Below are 19,038 nucleotides of genomic sequence, written 5' to 3'. Positions count from 1 at the left end.
AGTAATTATTTGTTTTTGTGAGCTTTTTTAGTCATAATTGTAAGTTGTGTATTATATGAAGTAATATTTTGTTTTTATAGAACTTATCAACTTATTATAAAGGTCTGATTTTTTGTTGGAAATTTAACTGAAATTTTATAAATTCTAAAAAAATATTTCCTCAAATCAGATATTCTTAATTAATACATGATTTGAATTTTAAATTGTAAAACATAAGATAAGTTATATATACTTTACATTTAGTTAGATAATACCCTTTGTATAACATATAGTACTAACCTGAAAAATTTTTATAGTCTAATTCTCTATTGGAATTTGTTTTTTTTTCAGCTTTTAATTCAAAATGTCTGAGTCTACTACAATAAAAAGAGTTAGAAGAGTAAGTTGAAAATTATTTTATTCTTAAGTCCTATAAGATTAGAATTTTTTGTAATGAATTTTTTACATAAAATTAGGTGTTACACTCTTACATAGACTACTTTTGATAACAGCCAGTTTAGGCTGAATCTAAGTAATTTTTGTACATCATTATACTAATACAAATTGTTTTATGGAAGCTTTAACTTAAAAACTAAAAGCAGTGTTACCACAAAATCAGAAAAGTTAGGAAAAACTAAAAAATTACAAAATTCAGGAAAAATAGGGGGTTTTTAAAAATAAAAGACAGGAAACTTGATATAAACATGCTCTAAACAACAAAGTTTATCATCTCATAAAATTGCATTTTGCTAAATTTTATTTTCTAAAAGTTTTGCTTTTGCAATTCATCTTTTATCAGGGTCTAATTGAATTTTTGGAATAAATTAGAGTCTTTTGTAATATAATTTGTTTTATTAAAAAATAAAGATAATTGATTTAATAAACTTTAATTGATTTTACTATACTTTGGTTATGTATTTTTGTATTGGTTTTGATTAAGAATTCCAACATTTTTTTTTACTAAAATTAACTTTGGCTTTTATATGAAAACTTAAAGTACAAACTATAAGCCAGTTTTTATAGAATTCAAAAATATCATTTAACTTTTGAGATATTTAACTTTTTGTAAAAATTTTCCAATATAAATGTATGGACCGCAAATTTTTTGGGGTCAATTTTATTGGAAATTTTAAAATTCACTAAAAACCTATCTCCTCCTTCATTTTTTGACCTAGAGACTTAAAATTTTCAGGAAATGTTCCTTTTAATATTTTGAAGAATCTGAATGTTAGAATTTTTGAAATTTTGAAAAATAAAAATTTTATCCACAAAAAAATAAAAAAAAGTTAGTTTTTTGACAATAATTTTTTTTTTACTCAAAATTAAAAAAATTCCTACAATAGATCTCTATAAAGTTTAATGATACACATTCTGTAAAAATTTGAGAAAGATTACTCAAAAAATGAAGGAGGAGATAGATTTTTAGTGAAATAGTCTTTTTTTGCATTTAAGTTTTCCCCTTCCATAAGGAACCTATTGAACGCCCTTTCTTCGATCGCTTATATCTCAAAAGTTACTTTGAGTTTTTTTAAGCGGTTAAAAGTGTCTGATAGCTCAGATTTAATTCTACAAAATAAGATCAAGTTGTAAAAAACAAAGTGGACCCCCCCCCCCCTATGGCCTTAATTAAAATTTTGTCAAGTTTTAAAACGTGTCTAACAGATATTAAAATCTCTACAAAATAAGATCAAATCCTAAAAACAATTAATGAGTAAGATATTATTGTCTTTTCATTGCATTATTTGTATTGAAGTTTAAACAAGACATATAGAACTTTTTGCTAATGGATACTAGCCAAGCGAATAAATATGAAGAGTATTGCAAGTTAGGTGGAAAATGTAAACATTGTACTTATTTATGGACAGAAAAGTTGTAACAAAGTAGAAATGTAAAAGGTACTATTATAAAATATTTTAGGAATATGAAAGACTGAAGTCGGAACCAGTTCCAATGTGCTCTGCTGGTCCTATCAATGACGCTAACTGTAAGTTCGTTTTTGTTTTTGACTAATAGTATCTAAAAGTATAGACAAATATTTTCTGTAACAAGTTATTTAGTTTTTAAAAATAATTACATAGTAAAGGGTTTTAAAAATTAGCTTTAAGTACACTTGTTATAGAGCCACTAATCATAAGTATCATTTGAAAAAAAATAACTTACCTAAAACAAGTCTATTTCTATTGTATTTATTAAATATTTTAAAGATAACTTAATTAAGCTTGCATCAAAATCTAATTTAAAGAATTAGTGTTTGTTCTACATTGTAATAACAGTATTTTACTTTAAAGTCAGAAATTAAACTGTAGGTGATACATTTAATAACCTATTTTTAATTTAAGCTCTGTTTAAAAAAATATGTGTTCATTTAATTTTTTATACTTTACAATCTTAATACGTTTGAGCAGTAAATCTATATCTGTAGTTATATGGTTGTCTTACTTTTGCTGTTTTAAGAGAATTTAATAGAAATTTTATACACAGTTTTTTATGCTTCAGTAGTTTTTTATAAGATAGTACTTCTCTAATTACTTTTATTGTACAAAAAACACTTTGCTCAGTTTATTACAAACAATAGTTTAAACTTTGCAAATATTAACTAGTTGTTTATGTTATGAGACTCACATTTGCAAAAAAAGTTTTTGCTGTCAACAGAAAATTGTTTAATGTACTAAAATATTAGATCTATGCTTTATGTTATAATTACTTGGAAATTATTGTTTTTCTGGTTTTAAAGGTACATGTTGTAATTAATACTAATACATGGAATAAAAAAAAATACAAACAATAATTTTTAGCTTAAATGTTCAGTATTTAAACGTGCACAAATTTTAAAAGTTTATAAACAACTGTTTTTTTATATTCCGTAGTTATACATTCTAATTTGTTAAACTTTAAGTTTTGTGTTAAAGCAAAAATTTACAGGGTTGCGTTAGTTTTGACTTTTGACAAGGGATTTTACACAATTTTTATAGACATGAAAAATTTGAACTAATTTTATGTGCTAAAGTTCACTGATTATTAGGGATTAGCAACCAGGGGGCGGCATGATGACGAGGTTGTAGAGCAACATTAAGGCATGGGGGGGGGGAGTAAAACACTTTTTAATAAAACTTTAAAATAGTTTTTATACTATGATCTACTGCAAATAAAATTGTTGATTTAATAAAGTTACTAGACGTAATTTTCAATATTGATTTTTTGTTTTAGTTTTACAACTATATTTGACCTTATTCAGGATTGAAGAGCAATATTGGATCTTATTTTATATAGTTTTTACTTAGCTACAAGATGATCTTTACATATTTCAAAAATTCAAAATAACTTTTGAAATATAGTCGGTCAAAGTCTGAGGCAACAATAGGTTTCTTATGGGAGGCGCAAACTAAAATGGCAAACAACTAGAAATCAATAAAAATCTACCTCCTAAGTTTTTTGAGATAACTACTTCAAATTTTCAGGAAATTTTTCTCGCAATATTTAGAAAATTCTGTCGGAACAAAATTTTAAAGTTTTAAATTTTATAACAAAAAACAAAAATAAGACTTTTTTTTTTGTTTATTTTTTATATAAAATTTTTATTTTAATTATTTTAATTCTGTCCAACAGAATTTTCTAAATATATCAAGGAACACTTCCTGAAATTTTGAGGTAGTTATCTCAAAAGACGTAGCAAAATATATATTTTTAGTGAAATAGTCTTATTTTGCTGTTTTAGTTTGCGCCTTCCATAAGGAACCTATTGTTGCCTCCAACTTCGACCGGCTATATCTCAAAATTAATTTGAATTTTTTAAATCTGTAAAAAGCATTTTGTAGCTTAGTAAAAACTATATAAAATGAGATCAAGTTGTGAAAATTTGTTTAAATCCAAAAATCTTTGCTCAAAATCTACCTATTAAAACCAATTTGTAATTATTTTTTGTGTTACTTCTGATCCTAAATGATCCTAGAGTTGAATTATAATCTAAGAAAAAAATTAAAACTAGTAATTGTAGAATTGTTTTTAAACAGTATACTAAATAACTTAAGTAAATTTAAAACTAGCCTTTTTTCAGTTTTAGAATGGTATGCTGAAATTGAGGGGCCTGTAAGTTTATTTACTATAACTTTTGGAGTTTGTACAGTTTTTACATGTGTTTTTTTCGTTACTGTACACTTACACCTGCTTTAAGTTTGAAGAAAATTAAAAAAACAATATTTATGTTACTTCGTTGGTATAAGATTTTTATTATTTTTTCTCTATAATCAGCTGAAAACTTTAAAATAGTGTTATATACTATGATCTACATTAAGTAAAATTGTTGATTTAATAAAGTAGTACTAGTCGTAATTTTTTATATTGATTTTTGTTTTACAACTATATTTACTAATAGCCATTATCAAATAAATACTGCTTTGTCTAATTAGAAATCGGTCCACTTGGTTTGCAATAAAAGTTAAGTAGTATTTATTTATACGGGGCTTTTTGTAGATGTTATAATAAATATTTTTTTTAATGAAACGTAATCTTCGTCTAGTGATAAAAGCGAATTACTCATCAGTATTACAAGTTTGTTGTCGCCTATTACTCATAACTTGTTGTATGAGAAACTTTAGTTGAAAAGCTCTTTGTAACTCTTTTGTATTCTCTCTTGCAAGTTAAGTAAAAAAAACTTGTCTTATTTTGAGTACCGACATAAGTTTTATATCCAAGTATTTTTAAATTACTCGTTTGTACTAAGACATTATTATAGTTTTCACATTTAAAGGCTAACAAATAGTAATTTTCAACTATTTCATGGTTGAAAGTGTTGTATTTTGAACTATTAAATAGAAAATTATTTCAATGAATTACAATGTTTACCGCTTTAAAAATAAAAGAGCAAGTATACGACAAGTGTTCAACTAGTTTTTTTTACCTAAAAAAAAGCTAAACTGAAAAGTTGTCGTGTATTTGAAATGTGAGTGTAGTTATAATTGTTTAAACTGTTGAGAAGTCCCTGGTGTTTTTTAAAATAATTTGCAAATTATTAGCAGTTCAATATACTTTTAATTCTTTAAAGCTCATAAAGTGTAAACGAAAGATTAAAAATAACAATTCGTTTTAAGTCATGTTTAAAATAATATATTTCAACTTTTGAGATTGTAAAGGATTTTGCTCTCAACATTTTTAATTACTTTTTTCTAAGCCAGTTAAAGATGCCATAGTTTAAATACTCTTAAGATTACGAGCTATTGTGCAATAGTTTAAGTTATTTACTTGTCACTTTTTAGTTTTCTGTAACTATTAAGGTATACAATTAAAAGTTGTCAAGTGAAACAGTTTCAAAACGCTCATAGTAAATCGTTACAATTAAAGTTTTATTTTTAATGTATACACTGGTTTCATATATTGTAACGTATGATCTATCAACTTATTATAATACGTAAGCACACGTAAAATTACAAACAATTGCGTAAAAATAAGTTTTAATAAAAAAAGTTTTGTATATTTATTTTCTGCTTTAAACTGGCTAAAACTAAGTTCTTTGTAAAATTTAAGTTTATTTAGTCTGTAAAATTTTACCTTTTATTTTTTTTTAAATTACAATTTAAAGTTATTTGAAATAAGTAATCTATATATGCTACTAACAGTCAATCAAGTACTACTTTGCATACATTTTTATAGGTAACTTACTAAGTTTTGCTTTATCATAATTTCTGTATTTTATTTTGATATAACTTTTATTAAAAAAAAACAAAATAATCAAGAATGATCGATTTTATTTGATGTTTTTTGTTTTTATCAAGTATATACTTCCAAAATAGTATTAAACAATAAAGTGACATTAACTTATTTTAATTTTACTATCAATAAAATCCATATTTTAATTATTATTTAATTTTTATATTTAAATTTAATTTAAATAGTTTTTTCTTTAATGTTTATAAAAGCTTTGTTATATTCTTCTCACTATAAAAATAATTTAACTTTTAAGCATTTTGTTTGTATTTACTGATAATGTTGAATAATTCAAAATGAGCAGAGAGATAGTCCTTATTCGGGAGGCAAGTTCAGATTATCCGTTGTGTTTCCTAAAACATATCCCTTCAAACCTCCGAAAGTCAGTTGTTAATATTGTTTGTCTAAGTATATTTAAAAAATTTTTTTTTTTTTAATTTGTTTGTTAAAAAGTAGATCTGATCTGAACAAATCTAAGCTGTATTATAAAAATACCTAAATAAGTAACTTTAGCAAACTGTGCATATGTTTTATTCAAAACTTACAAACATTTAAATTTCGCGTCTTTAGGATTTTATTGTATTTGATCTATTTAAAAACCCTCACTGTTTTCACAGATTCAGTTTAAAACGTACGTGTACCACCCTAACATCAACGATAAAGGGGGTATTTGCCTGGACATATTGAAAGAAAGCTGGTCACCCGCCTTGACAATATCAAAAGGTTTGATTTTTGTATAAAACGTTGTTTGTATTGTAACATTCTATAAATTTCTACCTCTTTCTTAATTTTAGACTAAACATTCATAACTGATACGGTTTAAGTTTGATTTAACAAAAATACCGTGTGCTTTGATATTTGTAAAGTTTTTCATATCTTAAAAATCAAGTAAATAACTCAGGGTTGCCATTTTACCTGGAAACTTGAAAAAAAAACCTGGAATTTGACAATTAAGCCAAAAAAAAACCTGGAAAGTCTAGAATTTGAGAAATTTTGAAAAAAACCTTGAAAAACCTGGAATTTTAAAGAACAATCACTAAAAAAACCTTGAAAAACCAGGAATTTTAACAGTTTTAAAATTTTAAGAAGTAAATTTTGATTTGACTCAAAAAATTTATTATATAAATAAAAAAATTGTTTCATCATCAATAACTTTTATTAAAAAACATATTTAAAATAGTTTTACAGTATCTTATCAATATTAATTACTATTTAACACAGTTAAACTTTTATTAAAAAACATATTTAAAGTAGCTTTACAGTATCTTATCAATATTAATTACTATTTAACACAGTTACTTACAGGGTTCGTGCGCGTCAGGCTAAGTCAGGCTAAATCAGGCTAAATCAGTTTTTTGAAAAAAGTTGAAAAACGTCAGGCTAAATCAGTTTTTGTGTTTAAAAATTTGAGAATCTCAGTTTTTGTCAGTTCAAATGCATGAAATATTTTTAATTAAGATCAAATTGAGATGTGAATTCATTTCTAAATAAAGATTTAGTTATTAAAGACAAAATCAGTCAGTATTTGTAAAAATAAGTGCTTAAAACCTTTTGTTGAATCTCTAAAATTTTTTTAAGAATCTTCATTATTTTGTTTTAGTAGATTATATACGTCATAATTATAAAAATTCATAAAAAAGTACAGTTTAAACATTCTAGTTTAGTTCAACAACTTGACTGTTTGTTTGAATTTGTTTACATGAGCTTTGTTTTTCAGAGCTTAGTTGGTTAAACTGTTTTAATTTCTAATATAAAGACTTTATACCAAATACTTTATAGATTAAGGGCATAGGGGGGGGGTAAACACCCTTTTTTGGTTTTTGATCTTATTTTATATAGTTTTTACCAAGCTACAAGATGCTTTTTACAGATTTAAAGAATTCGAAATAATTTTTGAGATATAGCCGGTCAAAGTCGGAGCCGACAATAGGATCCTTATGGGAGGCGCAAACTAAAACAGCAAATAACTAGAAATCACTAAAAATCTATCTCCTCCTACGTTTTTCGAGATAACTACCTCAAACTTTCAGGAAATGTTCCTTGCAGTATTTAAAAAATTCTGTCGGAAGGAATTTCAAAAAAATATTCAAAAAAAAGTTTATAACAAAAAAACAAAAAAAAACAGTTTTTTTTTTGTTTTTTTATATAATTTTTTTATTTTAAATTTTATTTAAAATTCCTTCCGACAGAATTTTCTAAATAAATCAAGGAACATCTCCTGAAAATTTGAGGTAGTTATCTCAAAAAACGTAGGAGAAGATAGATTTTTAGTGAAATAGTCTATTTTTGCTGTTTTAGTTTGCGCCTCCCATAAGGATCCTATTGTCGGCTCCGACTTTGACCGGCTATATCTCAAAAGTTGTTTTGAATTTTTTAAATCTGTAAAAACCATCTTATAGCTTAGTAAAAACTATATAAAATAAGATCAAAAACCAAAAAAGGGTGTTTACACCCCCCCCCCCCCCCTATGCCCTTAATACTCTTAGCAGTTTGTTCATATATTTTATTTTCTGTTTATTCAAAGTTATTAGAGATATTCACAAGACTAAAAAATTACTTATGTAATATCATGATTATTTTAATTAGTTATTTTAAAAGTTAAGATGCTTTAATGATAACATAAAGTTTTTGAGAGATGTGTTTAATTACATTTTGTTTTTCTTTTACAGACTTATTCACATTTATGTTTTAATAAAAGTTTCTGGTCCAGTCATGTAACTTATAGTTGACGAATTCAACTACTAATTGACACGAACCTTGTATATGGGTGATAAGTGGTGGATGTAACTAAGCCCCAAAATTTAATAAAGGTATGAATTCATTGAAGCAGAAATTATAATGACCAGTTAAAAATATTCAAGTTGCTGGGTAAGGGATTGATAGATGTTGAAAAATAATTCATTTAAGTTTTTATTTTCTTTAAAAGTAGTTTTGTGAATACTTTTATTGCGTTAATTTGCTAATTAAGACCCCCCGATACCCAAAATGCCTTCTGAAGGTGATTTTTTCTACTTTGAAAAAATGTCAGGCTAAATAGGTCTCTGTCAGGCTAAATGAAAAGGAATTTCGCGCACGAACCCTGTACTTACCTTACACTTAATTTTAAACTAAAAATAGACCCAAAAATGTGTACTTTTAAAAACCTGGAAGAAATTTGGAAAAAAACGAGTGGCAACCCTGATAACTATACATTTTTATAACTAAACTTTACTTTAGTTATTTAACAAAAAACATATTTTTTACTTAATACTTAAGTCATGACTTGTTTTTATTTTATTTGAAATACATTTTGACTAAACCCCATAAACTTGTAATACATATTGTTTCAAATGCACCTTTAACTTCACAAATGGTTGGTTTCAAATTACTTATCAGTTCAAAACTAAAGTTGAGTTAATAGAACTAATTTTATTTAAAGGATAGTAACCGTTGAAAATATTTTTTTATATTTGTATGATACATATCTTTGCCTGAGAATAAATCAAAGTCTACGTTAAATTTTTTTTTGGCTCAATCACGAAACTAAATAACCTTTAATAAGTTTTTCATTGAAACATCAGTTTAAGTTTGTGTAAAAAATAATGTTTTAGCTGAAATCGAATAATAATTATAAAAACGATTCTAATTGGTATACTTTATTATTACAAATTAAGTTCTAGCTTTTTTTTTGACTAAAAATTTGCTCAATTTACACGGTAAAGAGCTTATTTAAATAATAATACAAAAGCAAGTTAACTATATTCTATTTATTATTAGGTTTCTGTGGCAAAAAATCAGACCTTAAAAAATATATATTGATAAAATAATAAAACTGGGCTACGTTAACAAGGTCGGAATTTTTTCACTTTGAAACCCAGTAATAAACGGAAAAGTTTATTCGGAACTTTAACACTATATAAATTATGTTCAACAATTACTTGTCTATTTCCTCTCATATAAACTAGCATTTTTCAAATATCAAAAGTGTAAAGTTGACCATTGCTTATGCGAGTTGGTTCACGTAAAGTTTATATTACTCGTAAAGCGTCCTGTTTCAAAATGCAAATGACTTTTTTTGCTGTTAAACTTTTTTAAAAAGTTTTCAAGTGCATCACTAGTTTCAAGATTTTCAAATTCGCAAATTTCTCCAGTCCTTCTCTCCTTGGTGTCCCTGCTGACGGACCCGAACCCCGACGACCCGCTGGTGCCCGAAATCGCCAAAACGTTCAAGAACGACAGGAACAAGTACAACGAAACGGCCCGGATGTACACTGAGAAGTACGCCAAATAGCAAAGCTAAGCAAACACGGTAAACTGCTGTTCACGGTGAAATATCAACAGTTGAAACGAAGCTACCATTTGAAAGTCTGCGGTGACTTACCTGTTTGTTATTATTGCACCATTTATCTAAGATTCATTTATCTTAGTTTAAAACAAAACATTTTATTTTTATTTTGGATTATTTGTGCGTTTTGTTGTTTTAAAGTAATTTGTTTTTTCAAACCAAGTATTTGTAGGTTTCAACATATCCTTAATTTTATTAAGAATACCTCCTGTATTTTTCAATTTAGTCGTAATTTTTTATATAATTGTTTCCTTATTTTTTTTATTTGATCGTTTGTAGATTTTTATTATTATTGTACTTTAGCTGTATTATTTATTATTTTACAATTTTTGATACTATAAATACAAAATTCTATAAATATAAAAATATAAAAAAATATACGGCTTCAGCTTGTAATGTTTGAAATCTCACTGCTAACAAAAAGTAATTTGTTTCTAAACAAAGAACTAACTGAAGCTGCCATATTAGTTAATGATTTTGTTTGTATAAAGTCATTTTGTTTTTTTTTGAAGAAAAAAAGTTTTTAATTTTCTTTATTTTTTGCCTGAAATATAATGTTTTTTATTTCAATTTTCGATCTTGTTTTTTTGTTTTCAAAATCATTTTATAATCAATTTCTGATTTTATGTAGGTTTTTTGGCACATTTTTTTAGGTTTCTTTTTTTTACTTGTACATTAATCATACTTATAACATCTTTAAATAAAATTAAATTATTAAAGTCTGACAAAATAAATTATAAAACTGCACAAGTTATATCTGTTCTTGCAAGATTTTCAAAGTAAGTATGATAAATAATTTTTTTTTTAGAAAATGTGTTCGTTAATAATTTGACAACTATATAATTTTGTACTTAATGCAAACTAACCTAGAAAAAATTGGAAAATAATGTGATTATAAAAACACAATCACTATCCACGGGAGTCGATCATTTCTAACCCGTTATCATTTCTAACCCGTTCACTTCTAACCCGATCATTTCTAACCCGATCATTTTTAACCCAATCACTTCTAACCCGATCACTTCTAACCCGATCATTTCTAAACCGATCACTTCTAACCCGATCACTTCTAACCCGATCATTTCTAACCCGATCACTTCTAACCCGATTATATCTAACCCGATCATTTCAAACAAGATCATTTCTAACCCGATTATTTATAACCCGATTTACCCCATCATTTCTAATCCGATCATTTCTAACTTGATCACTTCTAACCCGATCACTTCTAGCTGATCGTTTCTAACCCATTCTACTTGTTTATTTTATTTCTTAATTTTAATCTAGTTTTCTTCAAAAACTAACTAGTCTTAATAAAACAATAAAAGTTTTTTTTTTTTTAGTTTTTTTAAAACATGATTTTATGTGTTACGTAAAAAACATTGGTAGTATAAACTTTAACTTTGATATTAACCAAACATAAGTTTAATTATTTTTATCACCTTATTTTTTGATATTTCATCGTACACATAATTTCAATTTTTTTTCATTATTTTATATATCTTTTTTCGTTCAATCTACTTTTACAGACGTTTTTCGTGAATAATTACAATTTACTAAATCTTTTACTCTACAATATTTTGAATTTCTTTGTAGGATTTTAAAGTAAGCAGTTATAACTATATTTAAGTTGGATCTTATAATAATTCACGTGACTATAATAAATTTAACATAAGCAAATTTTAAACATTTAAAACTGTAATATTCAGATACAAAAACCGTGATATTACGGTCTAAAATCTACAATGTAAGTCTGTTGTAAATGTTGTATTATTGCTGACTAACGTATTAGCGCTTTATTGTAAGTTGTTTTTTATTTTCATTTTAATAACTTTTATAAATTATATATAACTTGCATAGGCCGATTAAAGTAATGGAATTCAAACAAACACTAGTAGAAATTAAATACTTTTGTTATATTAAGTAGAAAAGCTGATTTTAAGATATAACCGAGATATTAAAACAGTTATGTCGTATAACAAACTGCATAAGTATATTACGTCGATTGACCGTCTTGATTTCACATCATTAATAAATTCCTACTTAGTCCTATACCTAAAAAAAAGTCACTAACAATTAAACAGACATGTTTATTTGTATAACAAGTCCGAGGTTAGTCAAATCTCGCCCAGGTAATATTCTTTAAAACCTTTGCTTAAATCTATATAATATACAAAATGTTTTAATTACGACTTAAATTAGTACTTTAGTAGACAAAAATTCTTTATAATTTATTTTATTATGAACAGTTGAAATAATGTAAGTATAAACGAAATAAGTACTGAAAAACATTTTGAAATAGAGTAATAAATTATTTATAGTTAAATTAAGTATAACTAGGAGCAGAAGTTCATAAAAACTACATCAAGTTTTTTGTTTCCTTTAATCAATTATTTTTTCAGACGATTATTACACGCAACATATTTATTTTTTCTTCATTACAGTAAGACCAGCTTGAAGTCTTTTGACTTTGTTCTCAGTGTTTTTTTTGCACCTCTAAACTTTTAAAAACGATTTTAGCACCTCCAATATTCTAGAAACCTATATTAGAGTTTCACAATACAAACAAATTTTGTTATTTTATTATAAATTTTAAAAATATATAAATTAATCAAGTAACTTATACTTAAATTTCATATTTAATTATCGCTAAATAATCTTAAGTTCTTGTGTTTTTGGAAACCTGTGAAACTATAACTTTTAAAAGATATCAAGAAATTTTTAAAGAAGTTTCTATTATTAATCGTGAGAAACTGTTTTTGCAATTTTAAATTTTTTTAAATTTTCATGATATATGTAAATTTGTTTTTCTCTATATACATCATGTTTTGAAAAAAAAAGATGCAAGAAGAAAAAGCAAAATAATAAGTTTCCGACACTTAACTTTTATAGTTAAGTTTAGCACATAATATATCTTATTTAATATTAAATATAATTTACCATAGGCTAAAAGAAAAAAAAAATCTTAAGTTCTAGTAAATGACGGGTTCTAAATGTTGAAAAACGTCTACCTATACTTTTGAATTTTTAAACTGTATACACTTTCGTTTTAAGAACTTACAATCTAACATTGATAATTTTAAATGAAACCACCATACTAATTACAATAACTAAATTTTATTAACTGTATTATTTATATATATTTTTTCATATATACTGATATTAATATTCTTAAAAAATTGTAATAAAATTGAATTCTTAAAAAAAAGTTATAAATTAAAAAAGTTATATAAATTCGCCTTAAATTTGGTCTCTATACTTGAAAAATGTGAATTAACCAAATAGAACCTCTACAAAAAAGAAAAAAGTACGGAGTAATCTTTAATGGCTGCAAACCTCATCATATTTCTTACAATGACGACTGTCAAAACTTAATACTTAATCTTTAGAATACAGGAGACTTATAATTTTCCTAATGCGTTTTAAACTAATAAACTACATTTAATTAAAAATCCATTTTCTACATTATTTAAATAATTAATTAATACGAAAATAAGCCTTTGATTTATAAACCTAACGAAAATAAACCATTATAAATCATTGATATAATATGTTGAATTTGGGTAACTCTTTAGTTTGATTTTATTAGCAGCGCCTTTTCTCTGTTAATAATATAAGGTTTTTCAATATTTTCGATAGATATTTTTTTAACCTGTATTCCTAATGTGCTTTGGAATTTAAATTTAGTGGTTAGTAAGTTCAATTATTTTTTTTTATTTTTTTTCTAATTGTCTGTACCTTAATTCTAATTTTTTTTATTTTAATTGTATTGATTATGCTTTGGCAAAGCGACAAAAAGAATTGATAAAAAAAAAGAAATACCAAACGGTTGCACAAATGTACAGAACCTAACTTTAAAAGTCAGATTGTGTATATCCGGTTGATTTTTGAACAAGAATAAATTTTATTCATGAACTTTTGTAGTTTGTTTGAATTCTGACATTAATATGTTCTAGTATGTTCTATAAGAACTTTATAAAAGTAACCATGAACCTTCTTTTAATGAAAAAGTGCGTAATTCAGACTATTTTGCTGATTGCTCCACTAAAATCATTGAAATAATTTACAAAATCATCTCTATATGTGTTGCTGAAATTTTAAAAGAATATTTTTTTTTTGTTTAAAAGAAACCGGAAATTAATTCTAAATTGTATTATTGTGCAACTGTGTTTGATTTTATTGGAATTTACTAATCAATAGAGAATTGATGTTAAACTTGCTTATTATGGAGTCATAACCAAATTTGTTAAAAACCTTCTCCTTTAAATCTTAAATCAGTCAATTAGTATTATAATAAAGTGTTAAATTCTTTTGCTGTTAATCTATAATCATTAGATAAAACTATAGTTTTTGATTTCAAAGTATATAAATTTGCGTCTCTTTGTTAAATGTCATTCAGTTTAAGTGCCCAGATTTTGATGCCTGGGTCTAGCGTAGGATAACAAACTTCCAATAGCAATGAATATCAAAAATTACATTTTAACAAAAGCTATCTGAACATTAAGTTTTATTTTAAACAAAACTAACTAAATATCTTTAAAAAAACAACTTTGTTGAGATTAATTTGTTTTTAAAACAAATCCTTATTTTAAAACAGTAATAAACAAATATATTAATCCATATCAGGTTAATAATTGTCGGGTTAGATATGAACAGGTTAGAAATGATCGGGTTAGATATGATCGGGTTAGAAATGATTGGGTTAAATTGGGTTAGAAATGATCTTGTTAGAAATGATCGGGTTAGAAGTGATCGGGTAAGAAACGATCGGGTTAGAAATGATTGGGTTAGAAGTGATCGGGTTAGAAGTGATCGGGTTAGAAGTGATCGGGTTAGAAATGATCGGGTTAGAAGTGATCGGGTTAGAAGTAATCGAGTTAGAAGTGATCGAGTTAGAAGTGATCGGGTTAGAAGTGATCGGGTTAGAAGTAATCGAATTAGAAGTAATCGGGTTAGAAGTGATCAAGTTAGAAATGATCGGGTTAGAAGTGATCGGGTTAGAAGTTATCGGGTTAGAAGTGATCGGGTTAGAAATGATAGGGTTAGAAGTGATCAGGTTAGAAATGATCGGGTTAGAAATGATAGCGAGTTAGAAATGATAGTAAACCACTATCCACAGAGCCAACATACACAGGCATTTAAAAAATTTACCGAGAAAATTCCAGTTTAAAAATAACAGAACATATCTACCTAAGTAACAAGCTTTTTAGTACTTCTAACAGACTATATAGTTTTACATGTTATGTGAGGTTTTACAAGTTATAATATCTAAGTTACTAAAGTTTTTGCTAGTTCACTTGTTCTAAAATACAGGCTGTCTACGAAATTGAATTATACGTCTACTAGTTCAAGACAATAAGTATTTTTTGTCGCTGACTAAACCATAAAAATAAAAAAACTATTTAACCATTGGGTTAGTCAACGTAGTATTTAAAATTAAAAAAAAAAGTTAAATAAATTAAAAAAAAGTTGAGTTAGTTTAGTATTCATACTGTGACAAAGTATTTGAAAGTTCTTTTAACTTTTTTTTAAAGTGTTAATGAAATAAAATAAATAAATTTTTTTTAACGTTTAAAAAATTAAGATCTATAAGCTCAACAGACTATAATAGAAACTAGCAAAACTTAAACGTGATAGACCATTGCTGTTAATGAAAGATGAACTTGTTTTATTTACTAGTAATACGATTAAAAAAGGTAGTTTTTATTTAGTACTATTGGGTGTGTAACTTACTTTTGATTAAAAAAACAGTACAAAGTTTGCTACATTTAATCTACTAAGGAAATTCCCCTGTTCTTTTAAAAATTAATTATCTTCAGAAAAAAATACAACCCATTTCTAACCCTTATTTGAATGTTAGTTTATTTCAAAACGATATTTAAGTAACGTGTATAACATGTATAGTATTTTATAGCAAACAACAGTATATTATTTAAATTAAATACTTTTATACGCAAAACAAATGATCAGTGTTAATTTTAGAGTTTTGTGGTGAGTTAAAACTTTTAAACTTGTTTATTAGTCATCATCTATTCAGCTTTATGAAGCAGCAACAATACTTTTGATTTAGCTTAGAAAAAGTAGTACAACTAAACTATTAAAGAATTGAATTATATCAACTAGCTTTAAAGTGTTTAAAACTTTCTAAATTTAAAGTGCTTTATTTCGTAGTAGATTTATACAAATAAAACACAATTGTAAGTCGATGAATGAACAATAATGAACTTAGTTGTAGATTTTCATAGAACATTTAAAGTGTTTATAGTACACAATTAAGTATTAAGATAAGTATGGAAATACTTTAAAAAAACCTTTCGATAATAATTCACTGTTACTCCTACTTTAGAACTGTAAGTAAGTTTGCCATATAAATAACTAACCACAATAAATTATAGCTTTTAAAAATAGTTACATATTATCTACCTAAGTAACAAGTTTTTTCAGTACTTTTAATAGATTAGAAAGTTTTACTTATTAGTTCAATAGTTCAATTATTCTCAAAAACAGGCTGTCTACGAAATTGAATTAAAACATCTACATTCAAGACAATAAGTATTTTTTGTCACTGACAAAACTATAAATTTTATATTTTCTAAAAGTAAAAATCTTTAACTACTGAGTTAGTCATCGTAAGATTTAAAAAAAAAAAACAACTAAAACAGTTTTATAAAAACTTGAGTTAGTTTAGTATTAATACTGTGAAAAAGTATTAAAAAGTTCTTATAAACTTTTTTTAAAAGTCTTAATGAAATAAAAAGAATAAATGTTCTTTAATGTTTAAAAAATTAAGATCTATAAGCTTAAGAGAATATATTAGAACCTAGCATAACCTAAACCTTATAGACCATTGTTATTATTGAAAGATGAACTAGTTTTATTTACCAGTAATACAATAATATATACAAGGTAGTTTTTGTTAAGTAGTATGAAGTGTGTAATTCATTTTAGATTAAAAAAACAGTACAAAGTTTGCTGCATTTAATCTACTAGGAAAAATCCCCTGTTCTTTTAAAACTTAATTTTCTTGAAAAAAATACAACCCATTTCTAACCCTTATTTGAATGTTAGTTTATTTCAAAATGAAATTTACGTAACGTGTATAACATGTATAGTATTTTATAGCAAATATCAGTATTTTATTTAAATTAAATACTTTTATACGCAAAACAAATAATCAGTGTTAGTTTTAGAATTTTGTGATGAGTTAAAAATTTTAAACTATTTTATTAGTCATCATCTACTCATATTTATGAAGCAGCAACAATAATTTTGATTTAGCTTAGAAAAAGTAGTACAACTAAACTATCAAAGAATTGAGTTATTCACCTAGCTTTAAAGTGTTTAAAATTTTAAGTGTTTTATTTCGTAGTAGATTTAAACAAATAAAACAAAATTGTTAGTTGAATAATGAACTTAGTTGTAGATTTTTATAGCACACAATAAAGTTTTAGGATTGGCATGGAAATATTAAAAAAAAAACCTTTCGATAGTAATTCACTGTTAATGTTTGTAAACCTTAGAATATTACTTAAATTTAACGAAAAAAGCGTATGATGCTAAAAAAATTAATAAACTTAGATAAACTAACTAGTACAGGGGTTGGCAAGTTGCGACCCCGAAGAGTAAAAATGAGGCCCGCGATTGCAAAGTTTTAGTTATAAACTTTTATATTATTATTTTTGACAACCAAGCTAATATTCAACAAAAACTAACGAGAAGTCTTATTAAATTTTATAGTTTTATTATGCTTCATTCTTACTAAAAATTCTTTAGAATTTTATTTTATCTCATATTGTTATATTTAAAAGCAATAAATAAAAAAAAAAACTTTGTTTGACCTTTTTAAGCAACTTCATAATAATATCAGGAGCGGCTGGAAGTCTAAGGTTGCTTCTGATTGGCTAACATTTCATTTTAAAGTTTTAAGTAATAAAATTCTTTTTTCGGTTTATGCTTTTCATATTTGGGTAAGGTGGGTTAGGGATAAGGGTATAGATCAGGGTTTCCAAAAGTGGGCCAAGGGGGCCTAGGGGGCCATGACAGATACTCAGAGGGTCAAACAGCAAAGCAGCCACAGGGGGCCGTGAGGTCATAACTTGAAACTTAAACTAGATATTCTGGATTTGTTGATGAAGAGCAAAAAGAAAAGGTCTTAGGATTTTTAATGGTAGTTTTGAAACATACTTTAGATATTCTGAATTTGTTGATGAAAAACAAAAGGTCTTAGGTGCTTTTAATGGTAGTTTTTTTTAGTAATCTTGTTGAAAGGGGCAATAGTTTTTTTAATTTCTTAAAGGGGCCATTTGAAAAAAAAATGGGAAGCCCTGGCAAGATGTTTTTTAATATTCTGCTGTATTACCACTTTACCTCATTTGCGTAATTTTATGAATTATAAAAAAATCCAAAAACTTACAACTAACCGCCGCTAAGTCCAATAACTTGTCTTTAACATCGCTAGCTCAGTTTTTATTGCCAGCGGCGTTGTCATGCAAAAAAGCAGCAAAAAAGTTTGTATTCAAGTATTCATTAAGGAGACTGTGATAAAAAATTAAAACAAAAGAGAAAATAAGTTAAACAAAAGTTGCGAAAAGAAAGACTAAAAGCGATGCAAAAATTGTTTTTATAATTTAGTTTAACTGCCTATTTTTTTTTCATATGTCATGAAAGAAAGGAATTTGTGTAAAATTGATATCATATTTTCTAAGTAGTCTAACTTTTATGGTTAGGCGTTTAAAACATTTACTGATCTTTTATAGTACATACTACAATTCTTTTTCTATAGATTATAAATTATGAGAACAAATAAACCAAAAAGCGATTGGTATGTATTTTTGTAACGAAACTTTAAAATTGTAGGCAACTTTAAAACTTTTTCGTTCTTTTCATTTAGCTACAATTATTGATAACTATTTTTTACTGTTGGCTCTGAAAATAGCATGAACTTTTTCATAAATCTTCTCAAGTTCTATATTGTAACATATTTTTTCGTAAATGGTTTTTTAGTTTTCTTCTCAACTGTAATAAAAGTATCTAGT

The 19,038-nt window shown here is 25.7% G+C and overlaps 1 protein-coding gene across 1 annotated transcript; it reads left to right on the top strand.

Annotated features, from left to right (window-relative positions):
- Positions 1-322: 322 nt before the first annotated feature.
- On the top strand, positions 323-10,228 carry LOC145840181 (uncharacterized). The gene is made up of 6 exons (XM_082947350.1): positions 323-379; positions 1,897-1,963; positions 4,034-4,065; positions 5,984-6,061; positions 6,297-6,402; positions 9,810-10,228. Exons 1-6 carry the CDS (start codon positions 344-346, stop codon positions 9,947-9,949), a joined length of 459 nt encoding a protein of 152 aa, XP_082803476.1. The 5' UTR covers positions 323-343; the 3' UTR covers positions 9,950-10,228.
- Positions 10,229-19,038: the final 8,810 nt, after the last annotated feature.

The sequence above is a fragment of the Thalia democratica genome, chromosome 7 (assembly GCF_965202585.1).
Source record: "Thalia democratica chromosome 7, ktThaDemo2.hap1.1, whole genome shotgun sequence".
In the NCBI taxonomy this organism is placed as follows: Eukaryota; Metazoa; Chordata; class Thaliacea; order Salpida; family Salpidae; genus Thalia; species Thalia democratica.
This window is presented reverse-complemented; position numbering and strand designations above follow the sequence as displayed.